General features: G+C 39.9%; 1 protein-coding gene across 3 annotated transcripts in view; it reads right to left on the reverse strand.

The window, feature by feature from the left end:
• LOC102077429 (E3 ubiquitin-protein ligase rnf213-alpha) overlaps nt 1–14,072 on the reverse strand; it is an 84,671-nt gene that overhangs the window by 37,570 nt on the left and 33,029 nt on the right. For all 3 annotated transcript variants that reach the window (XM_025898840.1, XM_013273704.3, XM_019345965.2), the window contains 6 exons: nt 8,683–9,293; nt 6,818–6,977; nt 6,525–6,742; nt 5,755–5,892; nt 5,342–5,494; nt 3,976–5,212 (listed from right to left, as the gene is read on the reverse strand). In XM_025898840.1, the coding sequence (XP_025754625.1) occupies nt 3,976–5,212; nt 5,342–5,494; nt 5,755–5,892; nt 6,525–6,742; nt 6,818–6,977; nt 8,683–9,293 (2,517 nt within the window). The remainder of the gene's footprint in view (nt 1–3,975; nt 5,213–5,341; nt 5,495–5,754; nt 5,893–6,524; nt 6,743–6,817; nt 6,978–8,682; nt 9,294–14,072) is intronic.

Here is a 14,072-nt window from a genome sequence, read left to right on the forward strand (position 1 = left end):
AGGCATGGAGGAGATCCAGGCCCCACACATGGGGACACGGCAACAATCCCGCAGGCTCCTCTGGCAGCTGGCTACGCCAGCGCAGACCAAGCCCCAGGCCCAGAGACCTGAGATCTGAGGGCTCTCCTCACTCCGGAAGGGGCCTGACCTAGCCAGGGGGACCAATCTCCAGCAAGCAGCCACCGGGAGTGAGCCAGAACATACCAGAGCACCCAGTCCTGGACACAGAGAACCAATGGCAGGGAGTGTGGTGTGGGGAGATAGGCCCCCATACCTGGGGGGACCTCCTGTGCCATGGCTGGGCCCCTGTGCATTCACCCACCCACAACCCTGATGACACACCAACCAGGACCCAACCCACCAACCAGGACCCAACCCCCCAAGGCCCAGCCACAACCCCAGCCTGGAGGTGGTGCATCCCCACAACTCCAAGTCTGCCCTGGACCCAACCCGGACCAGCCCGGCTACCAGGCCAGTAACCTACATCCACCGGCACAGACCCTCTCCCAGCCCTGCTGCACGCAGCTGCCAGAAAAACACTACCCAAATGCCACCAGAGTCCCATCCAGGTTATGACCACAGGCCTTGGGTGAGCCCCCAAGAAACCCGTCCCTAGGTAACCCCCAGACACCCCAAGCCCATACCTACACCTGCATCAACTACAATAACGAAGACAGGACGAAACCACGACCCCCCACCTCCATGATGGAGCCCAGAGAGATTGATTTAATGTGGCGGTAGAGGCTGTATAAAGACTAATGTGATCTATCAGACGGTTTCTATATTGGTTAGAATTAAGTTTTTTTTTTTCAATTCAATTTTATTTATATAGCGCCAAATCACAACAACAGTCGCCTCAAGGCGCTTTATATTGTACAGTAGATCGTACAATAATATATTCAGAGAAAACCCAACAATCATATGACGCCCTACGAGCAAGCACTTTGGCGACAGTGGGAAGGAAAAACTCCCTTTTAACAGGAAGAAACCTCCAGCAGAACCAGGCTCAGGGAGGGGCGGCCATCTGCTGCGACCGGTTGGGGTGAGAGAAGGAAAACAGGAGAAAGACATGCTGTGGAAGAGAGTCAGAGATTAATAACAAGTATGATTCAATGCAGAGAGGTCTATTAACACATAGTGAGTGAAAAAGGTGACTGGAAAGGAAAAACTCAATGCATCATGGGAATCCCCCGGCAGCCTACGTCTATTACAGCATAACCAAGGGAGGATTCAAGGTCCAGCCCTGACTATACGCTTAAGCAAAAAGGAAAGTTTTAAGCCTAATCTTAAAAGTAGAGATAGTGTCTGTCTCAGACAGAAGAGGGGCCTGAAAACTGAAGGCTCTGCCTCCCATTCTACTTTTAAATACTCTAGGAACAACAAGTAAGCCAGCAGTGCGAGAGCGAAGTGCTCTAATAGGGTGATATGGTACTATCAGGTCATTAAGATAAGATGGGGCCTGATTATTTAAGACCTTGTATGTGAGGAGCAAGATTTTGAATTCAATTCTGGATTTAACAGGGAGCCAATGAAGGGAAGCCAATACAGGAGAAATGTGCTCTCTCTTTCTAGTCCCTGTCAGTACTCTTGCTGCAGCATTTTGGATTTACTGAAGGCTTTTCAGGGAGTTTTTAGGACTTTGTGATAATAATGAATTATAGTAGTCCAGCCTGGAAGTAATAAATGCATGAACTAGTTTTTCAGCGTCACTCTGAGACAGGATATTTCTAATTTCAGAGATGTTGCGCAAATGGAAGAAAGCAGTCTTACATATTTGTTTGTTTATTTGTGCATTGAAGGACATATTCTGGTCAAAAATGACTCCAAGGTTCCCCACAGTGTTACTGGAGGCCAAGGTAATGCCATCCAGAGTAAGAATCTGGTTAGATACCATATTTCTAAGATTTTCAGGGCCGAGTACAATAACCTCAGTTTTATCTGAATTAAGAAGCAGAAAGTTAGCGGCCATCCAGGTCTTTATGTCTTTAAGACATTCCTGCAGTTGAACTAATTGTTGTGTGTTATCTGGCTTCATGGATAGATAGAGCTGCGTGTCATCTGCATAGCAGTGAAAATTTATGCTATGGCTTCTAATGATGCTGCCTAAGGGAAGCATGTATAATGTAAACAGAATTGGTCCTAGTACTGAACCCTGTGGAACACCATAATTGACTTTAGTCTGTGAAGAGGACTCTCCATTTACATGCACAAATTGGAGTCTATTAGATAGATATGATACAAATATGATATGATTTCCAGTTCATGAGGACAGTCTTCTTGGCAATGCATGGGGCGGTGAGAACCATGTGGACTGTATTCAGTATTCATCTCTGTAGTGACATCATCTACGTTCCCCAACAAAAAACTGAAGGAAGGCTGCGTGGCTGTAATTGTCAGGTGTATTGTCTTGACAGAGTGAGCAGTACACAGTACTATTTTGTATTGTATTAATTGTAGACTGGGATTTCTAATCAATTGAAAGGTTTTTAAGCAAATTTGAGACCAGAAGTTTTGGTCTGAGCTGACTGATGGATCCACTTCCCATTTTTGCAATAGGAAGGGATTTTGAATCATCTATTTTGGAGAGTGTCTTGTACATTTTAGACAGTAATTTGGGGGTTTTGAGTTTAAGGAATTGTACCACACTTAATTTGACTTGATAAGGTTTTCTTTTTTTACTATAGATTTAATTTATTGGTATTCTAAAAGTCTTTTCTTCTTAATCCCATACTGTATAACCAATATGTCAAATGGAATAAATATATGTTTGAAGGAATTAAATATAAGTATGTAATTGCTTTACAACTCCAATCTAGGAAGTTATGTTAGGGTTGTTCCAAACGGGAGTACATTTGCATGGTATTAATAAAGACTCAGTCATTTTTAGAAACTCCAATCAGAGAGGAGCTGATGTTGATGCTTTTAAAGCATACATGTCGTTTGATTTTTGAGCTAATAAGTGGTAGGTCCGAATCTTGATATTGCATAGTGCCTATTCTACTTCTAGCTGGGGCTCATCTAAGATGGTGTGTTTTAACCATCCTGAGATAAATTGTAACCTGTTGGCTAAGAAGTAATGTTGAAAGGCAGATCTAGTCCTCGTTTATCCGTGGTCTTTTGTAACATTTTTAAGCTAATACGCGGGGGTTAATCTTTCCAAAGGAATTTAGAAATATACAGTTCCAGAGCTCTAAACCAGTCTGGTGATGTTTACTCGGGATCATTGTAAATAAATAATTGATTCCTGAAAAGACAGTTGTTTTTATTGAAGCATTAACCACTTTATGTCATGGTTCCTGTGTCTCCCTGGATGGCTCGAACGGGCTACAGGTATTTGTTGTTGTTTTTCTCTTTCGCTCTCTCTCTCTCGTCTGGGCGGAGCTCACTGTGGGCTCCACTCTTGGCCAACACACCTACAAGTGATTGCTCACCTCATTATTACCCCTCTCTCAGCCACCATTTAAGAGGGTGGCTCAGTGTTTCTCGTCGCTGGAGCATTAAACGACTATCGTTAGCGTTGCCCGTCTGTAAAATTGTCTCCAGTGTTTTCTTCGCGGCTTTCCTAGTGTTAATTCTCTCATCTGTCTTCATACCTAGATTCCTTGGTTCCATCCGTGTTTCCCATTCCTTGATTTCCCGAGCATGAGTGTGAGTTACAATCGGGGCAAGCAGTAAAGAAGAGTATGTTGTGTGGTGTGGCAGAAGAGGAGTGTGTATTACCTTTAGCATTCCCTGTCTAGCACTGGACCACCCCCAGCCCCTTTTACCTCCCCTCATTACTTGTACATAGTCACCCAGTTTGTTGTAAATACATCCTTTGCACCTTTCTCCCTGTCTGTGCTTAAGTCCGTTCAGTCCACCGTGACACTTTATTTACAATCACTGGTACAGCTAAAAGAAGATTTGCTGAAAATTTTGATGACATTATAGACAATTGCATAAACTAATCATGAAATTCACATTCTTAATACTCACCTACTCCTGCCCGACTGGAAGCAACAATACCCAAAGAATGTCCACCTTTGAACACAGCATTCTTGTAATCTGAAGTAACTGTGTAATGCTGGGACAAATACTGTTGGATCTTTTCCAGTGGCTCCTGTGGCACGAAGTCTGTTTTGTACTGACTGAATGCAGTAGGAATGTAAGTATGCTCCCTGTCAGAGCTGCAAAAGATCACTAGTCTGTAATCATTTTTAGGGGAGCACAATTTCTGAAAACATTTCTCCATGGCACAGCTAACATCATAGGAAAGCTGGTCTGCCCACAGCATCGTGTAAATCTTTCTGCCAATGTCACCTGGTGTGAGACATCTTCTCAGAAAAAGCTCTACTTGTTCATAAGATGTTGAAGGGGAACACAAGAGCACTTCATCATAAGTTGGCAGTGACCCGTAGTAGTCATTCATGTACAAGCAGATACTTGAAGTCAGGACCTCATCATGTGGGCAGATTATGAGATTAGGTTGTTTTGAGTTTAGGCCTTTTGGAAACTCCCTTCTGAGTGAACAGTCTCTCGTCTCTGAGAGTTCTGGTTCCGCTTCCCACTCATTGTGATTTGGATTGTCTGTCATCAATTGTAAAAGACGTCCCAAACTCCTAATGTCTAGTAGGTCATGGAAAAATATTTCCTCATTCTTCATGTAGCCATTCCACAACTCCTCCAATTCTTTCAAAACAAGAGTCTGGTCTGCCTCATCCGCTGCGTCACTTTCATGTGCAAAATGAATAACACTGTGTGAAGATGAATCCCTGTGTTCATTATACCTTTTGCGAAGTTCATATTGGTTATGTCTCCAAATACTCCGGACATCTAATGTTGTGCAGTTTGGTTTGATAAAAGAAAGCATCATCAGTGCTCTGTCTTCTATTTCTGTATTTATATTTGTTGGAGTCAAAATGCTGCACAAGTAAAATATTTGTTGTGCTGTGAAATAGTTCAAGTAGTATTGATCTGTTCTCTGTTCATCCATGAATTTTTGCCAGTCATCAAGAAACATTTCCATCTTCTTGGACAGAGCTACAAGCTGTTCAGCTAAACTTCCAGTTACTTTGAAGCAATACTGGGTTTTGCAAAACTTGATTTCCATAATGATACATGGGTCACTCTGAGTTTTGCAATAAATCTTAGCTTCCCAACACCTAAAAATTGGGTTCCCTGCAGTGTAAATGTCTACAAATGCTTTGGTGAATCTTTGGACGTTGTCAAACACCTGAAAATAAAAGGAAATGGGATTATATAATTATTATAATTATATAGTTATTATAATCTATCTATCTATCTATCTATCTGATGATATAACATTCTGTAGAACCAGTAACAGTTTACATCAAAGTCAAACCTCAGTGAAGCGCTCAACTTCACTCTGGTTCTGTTGTTTTTTTCCAGACATCAGCATAAGTTTATTTTGCAGCTCTTTGAGGTCCTCATAGGTATATGTCATGTTTTTATGACTGTCGTCAATTTGCAGTGTCAGGGAATTCTCGACATTAACCTATAAAGGGAAATATCAAAATGATAATACTATTTAATACTGTTAAAAATTCAACTCAGCTCAAAGGAAAATTAATCTCAGCCCACATGAACATTAATTTCTCAGATTTTTTTAAAATTCAGAAAATTACAAGAAATAATCATAGGAAAAGTAACAAAAAAAAGTTAAGAAAAAACACAATAAAGCAACACATATGTGATATTACAGTTGTGAAAATTATTTCAAAATCAAGGATTATTGTCATGTAATCATGTATGTACCTGTTGCTGGTCTTGTGCCTTAATGATATATATCCCTTTGTTATTGACAGATGTAGCCAGAGACAGAGATGAGAATTCAACAGATCCATGACTTTCTCTAACAGACTTTAACCATTCCAGGTGTCGTGAAGTATCCCACTGAAATGAGACATCAGTCAAAAAAAATGAGTCAGTAAATGCTGGATCAAAAGAAATGAACAGAGCAAGTTCTGGCTTTGCAATTTCAGCACTTTAAACATCAGAGCCTATAATTAATGTGAATGCCGTTTTAGTTTCTGAGCTTAAAGAAATGTCAACCGTTCTCATATCTTGGGCAGAAATAGCCAAGATGGAGGGCACTTTTTAAACTGCTATTTCTTGGTGAATTTTACTGGTATAGACAAAAAAACACATGTCCTGATTCAATAACATCTCTTTTGTCTCTTTTGCTCTTTTGTCAGGCCTTTTATTCAAACAATGTACCATGAATTTTTTTTAATGCAAACTGGAGACTATTGAGAAGAAGACTAGGTTGATTTGAAATAAAATTACCCTATGCGAATTACAGCAAGCAAGTTATTTGATCATATTTGTTTATTTGCATCACAGGCAAAGTATTTCGTACACGGGGCTTGTTTCTTTATCAGTTACTATAATAGCAGTACTTCTACCTGTTTCTATGCTGACCTACCAATTTTTTCCATAGTTGCATTTTTGCTCAGTTATTTTAACTCTGGTTTGACTAGAGTGTTAATGTTAGTTATAGCATGGCATGAAAGACGGAATCTTACCAGCTTTTTTGGTATATTTTGGTCATTATCAAGTGCCCTCCACAATTTTTTTAATGAGTCATTGAACTTCGCAAAATCAGAATCCTGCTTCAGATCATACAGCATGGATGAGTAACCAAGAACAGCATCATGAAGACAGGCCACTCGATCGACATCCATATCATTTTCTCCAGCAGAGATTGATGCCAGGTCAACAAACACTTTCAGCTCATTGATGTCTGCAATTAAAAGCATCCTTCAGATGTTGTAAAATGCATTTAATTTTTAATAATCAAAAAATGAAATCTCTGTACCTTTAAGTTCTTGTTTAGTCCACTGGATAAAGTCTTTACTCTGAATGAGTGTTTGCAGACATTCCTTACGATCGTCTGAAATGTCTTTCAGAATATTTTTTGCATGTAGAAAAGCATCATCAATGTAGCTTAGATTGTTTTTCTTGAAGTTGGATTCATTCTGAAAAATGCACATTTACACTAAATCGCATGATAATAGATTTTTAAGAAAAGTATACATATGCAAAAATGATTATTGTTTATGTCACACATATTTAATTGCACTGAAGTTTGTTTAGATTTCATCATTTCGCCAGAGAACAAAACCAAACTAATTTTTACCAGTGGCTATAGTTAAATGTTATTACAGTTTTTCTCAGTTGCTTTGGTGCATTTCTCACAACAGAATTGATCTCTGCACCACTACTAAGGCTCTTCTCAAAACAATTAGTGCAAACTGCAAAACACGGTGGATAACTTGCAAAAGTGAGTCACTTCATCAAAAAGAAAAGTCAGTTGTTCAAAATAAGTAGTCAATGCTTTAAAGTCCCTTAATCAAAACAGATAATATATTCATCAAAAGCAAGTACTTATATCAATCAAAGTGTCTGGGCTGTCACAATTACAAGTCAGTACACCAGCACCTTTGGTCACAAAATCAAATGGTTTGAACATGTTCTCATTGTGACGGATTTCTTTGTAGGTGCTTCCCAATGACATGTCAAGTCTGAAAACCATAAATTGTAAAGGAAACTCAAGACACTTCATATGCACTCTTGATAATATTCAATTGAAACTGTGCACAGCATTGTGCAACTGGGGAAATACAATAAATCAAATATTTTACAGCAAACATAAACTCACTTAGACAGTAAACCTTACTGCAGTAGTTATGAAACAAAAACCCCCCCTGAAAAACAGACACTGCTGCATATCAATCATTGATATCTAGACACTCCCGTCTGTCTGCCCACATATTTGCATCAACATCACAGCGAATGTCAGCTCTATTGTTGCATCGGGGAAAGTATCGTCTGGAGTGTCGAATCCACCCTCTGCAAGACTCTGCTGTGATGTCATCACAAGCTTTTGTAGATTCAGTATGCACCTCATGTCAATCCTGTCTGTTGGTTTACATTATATACAGTATATACTTGTAGAGTAGGGGATACTGTAACGCGATTCACCTATGACTGGGTAGAAGAGGCTTTTCATTGGTTGCAAGTAAGAGTAACACACACCAATTTTCATTAGTGTGAGATAAGGTTCACCTGAGAAAAGTAATGTATGGAGATTTTCATGGAAACTCCTTAAAAATAGGGTTTTCAAAATGGGTGTACAAATTGTTTGACAAGATGTTCAACAATTTTGAGTGCACTGACACAAGCAATGAAATGAAGACTATTAGTTGTATGGACAATGACTATTCAGCCGGTACAAGTATAAATAATTGTGACATTCATGATAGAAGCAAGGAGATAGTGATGAATAGCAAATCAAAAGTGACCATTCTTTAGATATTTGTACTTACTCAACTGCTTCATGTCCAAAAGCATTTGCCTTTGGACGAAATGAACATGAAACCGCCACAAGGTTGTGCCAAAACGACTACATGTTGTGGAGGTTGAACTAACTATTGTGCAAAGTTTAATTCTGTTGTGAGAAATGCACCAAAGCAACTGAGAAAAACTGTAATAGTGAATGATAATTTATCCTAATTACTTAATTATATAATATGTATAAAGAATATCTCTTCTACAACTAAACACAACTACATTTTTCTATATCAAAAGTTCAAACGTAAGCCTGATGTTAATATCCTGCCAACAGCTAGAGTTTCTTCAAATGAACTTATTTGTAATGATCTTAAGTGGGTGTGAACATACCATTTGAAGCAGTTTCTTCAGTGCACTGAAGTCCCCTTGTGGACATATTATATTTTTGATATCCATGACAATTTTAGAAGTTTCCAGTGCTAGATGAATATCCTGGTACTGCTGAATCTGGTTAACCCTTTCACTGATCCATGATTTGTCATCAGATGGGTCTACTCTGCACATGATGTTTAAGTCTTTCTCCAAGTCTTCATACTTGCCTTTATAGGCTTTAAAGATGCTGTCAGTTTCCTCCAGTAGAAGCTCCCCACTCTTAAGACTAACATAAAGCCTTTTGTAGTTGGTGTAGCAGGTCTGGAATATTTTGTTATAGACCTGCTCAAAAGTGTAGATTTCCCGATTTCTGTCACTGTTGCCTTCTTGAGATTGGTCTCTTGTCAGTACCTCCACTTGGTTTGCCCAGCACATTTTAAAGATTCCACTATCTTTAATGGCATGGATATCAGAAGCCATCTGGTGGGTTTCATCACACAGGTTGAAGTAAGTGACATTCGCTGTTGCACTAGAGTTCAGGCCATCCAGAGTGTGAACCTTCATAAATTCATTCAGATTCATTGTCTCAAAGTTCTGCTGAAGTTTCTTATCCAAACCATTCAAGTCAACTGTGGATTCAATGTGGAAAAGCTGTTATTACAAAAATGTTTGTACATATTAAACAACAACAATTATTTTCTTAGCCTTAACTGCAGTATTTTCAGCCTCAGTGTCTTTCAAGTCAAAATTGCTGGAAATTAATGGCTGGAAGTTAACGTTTGTCATCTCTATGCTGAATTGACATGGTGGAACTGGTTTTACAAAGGCCATGCACACAAATGCTAAATAACGCAATGTATGCTACTCCGATTTATATGCTGAGATGACAGAACACTCTGCGATAGATCGTCCCATTACTCTGGTGAGTGGTTTTGGAGACAGTGCTTATTAGTTTTAATAATGAAATATACAGTAATGATAGTGATAGTGATTATTTTATTTTTAGGGCTCTGTCTCCAGCGGCAGCTGATAGACCTACATTGTCTTGCCTGTAAAGTTGCTCACAGTTTGGTTTGCAGGGTTTGCCCTGAATTTTCTTCCCACAGTATTTTGTGCTCACTGGCTGTCTACAGCACTTGCTTCTGGTGAATTGCCTAAGATAGCGCACTTAACCCAGTGAAATAAGGGCTTAAAGTTAAAGTTTTAAAAACATGTTATGCCATCTTCTATCATTACGGAATGTTACACTGGATTGGTTGGTTAGTTGTGGTCAATAGGATTATAAAGTAGTTTATGTTAGCTAACTAGTGATAGAACCAATAACTCCGTGGAAAACAGGGACACTAAAAAAAAAAATCAGTCTAAGGCAGGGCTTTAGACTAACTTTTTTCCACGGTTGCACCGGTGCGCCTAACTTAAAAAAGTTAGGCGCACCGGTGCAAAAGTTAGGCGCACTCAAATTTTTCATCGCTTAACACCGCAGTTTTACATGTGCACTTTTTTGGGGGGGAAATTGTAGTCCATACAGACAATATTCATTTGTAAATGATTAACTAACAATCTTGTACTTAAAGTGCTTTGTCAATATTGTAGAAAATGTTAAACTTAATCATCATCTCGGCCTCCTCTGACGACCTGTTTGCTGCTGCCTGCTGCTGAAAGGCAGTAGGGAGAGGGGACACTTGGGCAGTGCATTTATTGCAGCATATAATGTGTTTTCTGGATACACTGCTGTTTTTTCAGCATTCAAAGATTGATGGCACTGTGTTAGCACTGGCTATGAATTTCAGACAGATCAGGCCTTAACTTAACAAAAAAGTTATCAATAGTTCTTTTCATCTTTTCTTATTACCCACAGCTACATCCACTTCTGTCAGGCCTAGGCTGCTCACTAGGGCTGGGTATCATCACTGATTTCTATAATCCATTCGATTCCGGTTCTCAAAGTCCTGATTCGATTCAACTTTGCCTCAAACAGTCAGAAATATTATAATTCTGATCATTTATCAGTACTGATACATGTGAGACTTCATCAGAATTGTGAACATCACAGCAGATGCCTTTGTGTCAAAGTGACTGAGAATAAAACACAGAAAAACATGAAGGAGATTTTCCTTCCAGATAACCTTAAAAATATTCTGCAATTTTCTGCAATTTTGCATAATTTTAAAAAGTTTAAATTTCTTCAGTATTGAACAGCAGAAATTAGGCTTTCTTGTCTGAGGACATTTGAGTAAAAAAAAAAAGAAAGAAAGAAAGAAAGAAAGAAAGAAAGAAAGAAAGAAAGGAAAAAGACAGTGGCCGACAGCGCTATGGTAGACTGGTGGGTAATAAGCGAATGAATAATGCAGAAAACAGAGATTTGAGACTGGAAACTGTTCTTGAAGTACAGAGAGAGAGAGAGAGAGCTGTACATGAAGTGTGATTTTTATCATGCTGGAAACAAAACACCAAAAGTCAGAGGGAAGTCATGACTACGTTTATCAAATGTGAAGCGTAGTTTGCTGCTTCTTTTGCTGCTGGCTCTGTGAATTTTGGTTGGAGAGAGACAAAACCTGTAGCTCAGAATCTAGCGCAAAAGACGTAAACACAGAGCGGACCCGACGCATCAGAATCGGTGAGCTCCGACAGCGTGTCCGTGTCCGTCGGGTCCGCGCTCTGTGTTTACGTCTTTGTGTGGACTCTGTGTACCTGCTCTCATTTGCTGTTTTGTGGTTGTTGAAATAGTTTTGTGAGCTTTAATCTGAGAATCTGGCGTTTCTGGCAAAACACAGTTATATTTAAAAGTTGATTCAGGATTTAATGAATCGATATCGCTTTATTCAAGCTACTCACCTCTCTCTATCCACCTGCACTTTCAACTGGACCACGGCCAATCAGAGAAGTCCTGCCTCTGACTATCTCTGATTGGTTTAGTCCGCGATAGGGGCATAATGTGTGTCTGTTGTTGACCACACGGAGAGTTGCAGAGATTTTTTTTTTTTGTTACCCGAACAGTTCGTCGCACTGGTGCGACCAAAGATTTTTTTTTAGTCGTACCATTGAAAAATTTGGTCGCATTTGCGACCAGATTGGTCGCACTCTAGAGCCCTGGTCTAAGGGGATCACTTTTGTGCTGCCCATTGGTGCAACAATGAGTTTTATGTTAAAACCCATGATATATGATCCACTTTCACTCTCTGCTTCTTTAGCAGTAAGTGGTTCTTCATTATTTGACTAGCTAAACTGACACAGGGAAATCCACCTGTCAGCTGTAATGTTCAGGCTCATGAGGCACTATATGAATGAGGACTGTGTGGAGGAGCCCCTGTTTGAGTCAGGTGACCAGTGGTTCACCAGAACATTGGCTACAATGTAGACCGAGAAACTGGAGTGAGAAAATTATTTTTCCTTATGTGGCTGGTTGTACTGAGTGGCGCAATCAGCTTATGTGATCAGTATTATATTATGCAATAAAATAATCTCTCTCTTCCCAAGCACATCCAGACAGTTTACAACATAATTCAGTTCAGTTCAATTCAGTAATAATTGAATAATATAAATACTTGCTAACAACTAGCCGAGCAGGCTAATAGTTTAAAAAGTGCAAGAATTCAGTTCAATTAAATTTTATTTATACAGCACTAAATCATAACAACAGTCACCTCAAGGTGTTTTATATTGTAAGGTAGACCCTACAACAGAGGTCTCAAACTCGTGGCCCGGGGGCCACTTGCGGCCCACGTCAACCCTACTTGCGGCCCATATATTGACGTGAAGAAATAAAATGCAATTTGCCCCTTTTTGGGGCCGCAAGAGTTGGCAGTTTGTCTTGTAACTGGAAGGTTGCCGGTTCGAGCCACGACTCCGACAGTCTCGGTTGTTGTGTCCTTCAGCAAGACACTTCACCCGTTGCCTACTGGTGGTGGTCAGAGGGCCTGGTGGCGCCAGTGTCCAGCAGCGTCGCCTCTGTCAGTGCAGGGCAGCTGTGGCTACAATGTAGTTTGCCATCACCAGTGTGTGAATGTGAGTGTGAATGGGTGGATGACTGAATGTAGTGTAAAGCGCTTTGGGGTCCATAGGGACTAAGTAAAAGCGTTATACAAATACAGGCCATTTACCATTTTGTTGTTGAGTGCTGTTGGGATTAAATAATTTGCAGAGCCTCAATAATGCTATGCTTTTTTATTAATTAGTGTTATAAAGTCATATATTATAGTATTAAGTGGTGTTGGGAATAAATAATTTTTCAGTGCCTCAATAATGCTATGCTTCATATTAATAAGCCTTATAAAGTTATATAGTGTAGTATCAAGTGGACACGGCCCTGGAAAATAAAGGCATCAGACTACGTGTCCTTGGGATAGGAATGTAGTAGATTCTTGCACACGCTTGCCTGGGGAAAAGTAGATAACGCGGGACCTTCCTTTAGTGGAGAATTACAGAAATGCTGTTGTTTAGATTAGAAGGGAGTAGAGCAGATGACATTTTGGACATGTTAGCTCTTTATACAGTAAAGTTACAGTGGGATACAAATAATATCAGGCTGATCCTGCCACAATTTGTTCCCCCTGTCCAAATCACAGACAAACAGTATCCCACAGTTGTTTATGTTTTTAAACCCATTTTGCACAGAGGGGCATTTTTTGAAAAATCTATTGATAGCAATGTTGAATATTATTACACAGGAAAAAAACAACTACACGTAAAATAATCACACCATGACGCCTCTGCCTTTCTAAATGGAGGGACAGTAACTGCGTCTGTATATGTAAGCGTGTAAAAACTGAAGATAGTCAGATTAACAGTATTTTGTCTCTATCTGCCATTCTGCAATTCATCTCATATAAACAATAACGTGGCGCACAGCGTGACGTGAAAAAAGGCACATACCTTTGACGTTGCGTATGTGTCAAAGCTGCGTTTTCAAAAATACCCGTGTAGGTGTGGACGTAGCATAAAGCGCGAACATTTTTCTTGTAAAACAAAGGGGGTCCTAGCAAAAAAAAGTTTGGGAACCACTGGAGTAGAGCAAGGTTGTAGCCACGCTGGAGCTGAGAAAAATGTGTTGCAGCTAATAGACAATAACCTCTGAGTAGGCTATGCAATGTGATTACTGAATGCCTGTGAAACGTTGTTTAGACTAGAGTGGGACAGCTTCTTATAAAAGGAGAAGCACCACACCACCATTTTGAGATCCGTGGCAACGTGGCGTGAAGGGCGCATCTCCCTTCTAGAAGTAATGGTCCACAGCTTCACGCCATGCGCATACATTGAACTGCTTACTAACCCACACATACAATGAAAATCAGCTTACACTTATGAACACGTACATACTTCTCAGCACTATTAAAGCAGGGAGAATTTAACACACACTGAGTTGTTTGACTTGTTGTTAAATGCTGAGTTTATCCACTACTGACAAAACA

Source organism: Oreochromis niloticus, linkage group LG15, assembly GCF_001858045.2.
Source record: "Oreochromis niloticus isolate F11D_XX linkage group LG15, O_niloticus_UMD_NMBU, whole genome shotgun sequence".
In the NCBI taxonomy this organism is placed as follows: domain Eukaryota; kingdom Metazoa; phylum Chordata; class Actinopteri; order Cichliformes; family Cichlidae; genus Oreochromis; species Oreochromis niloticus.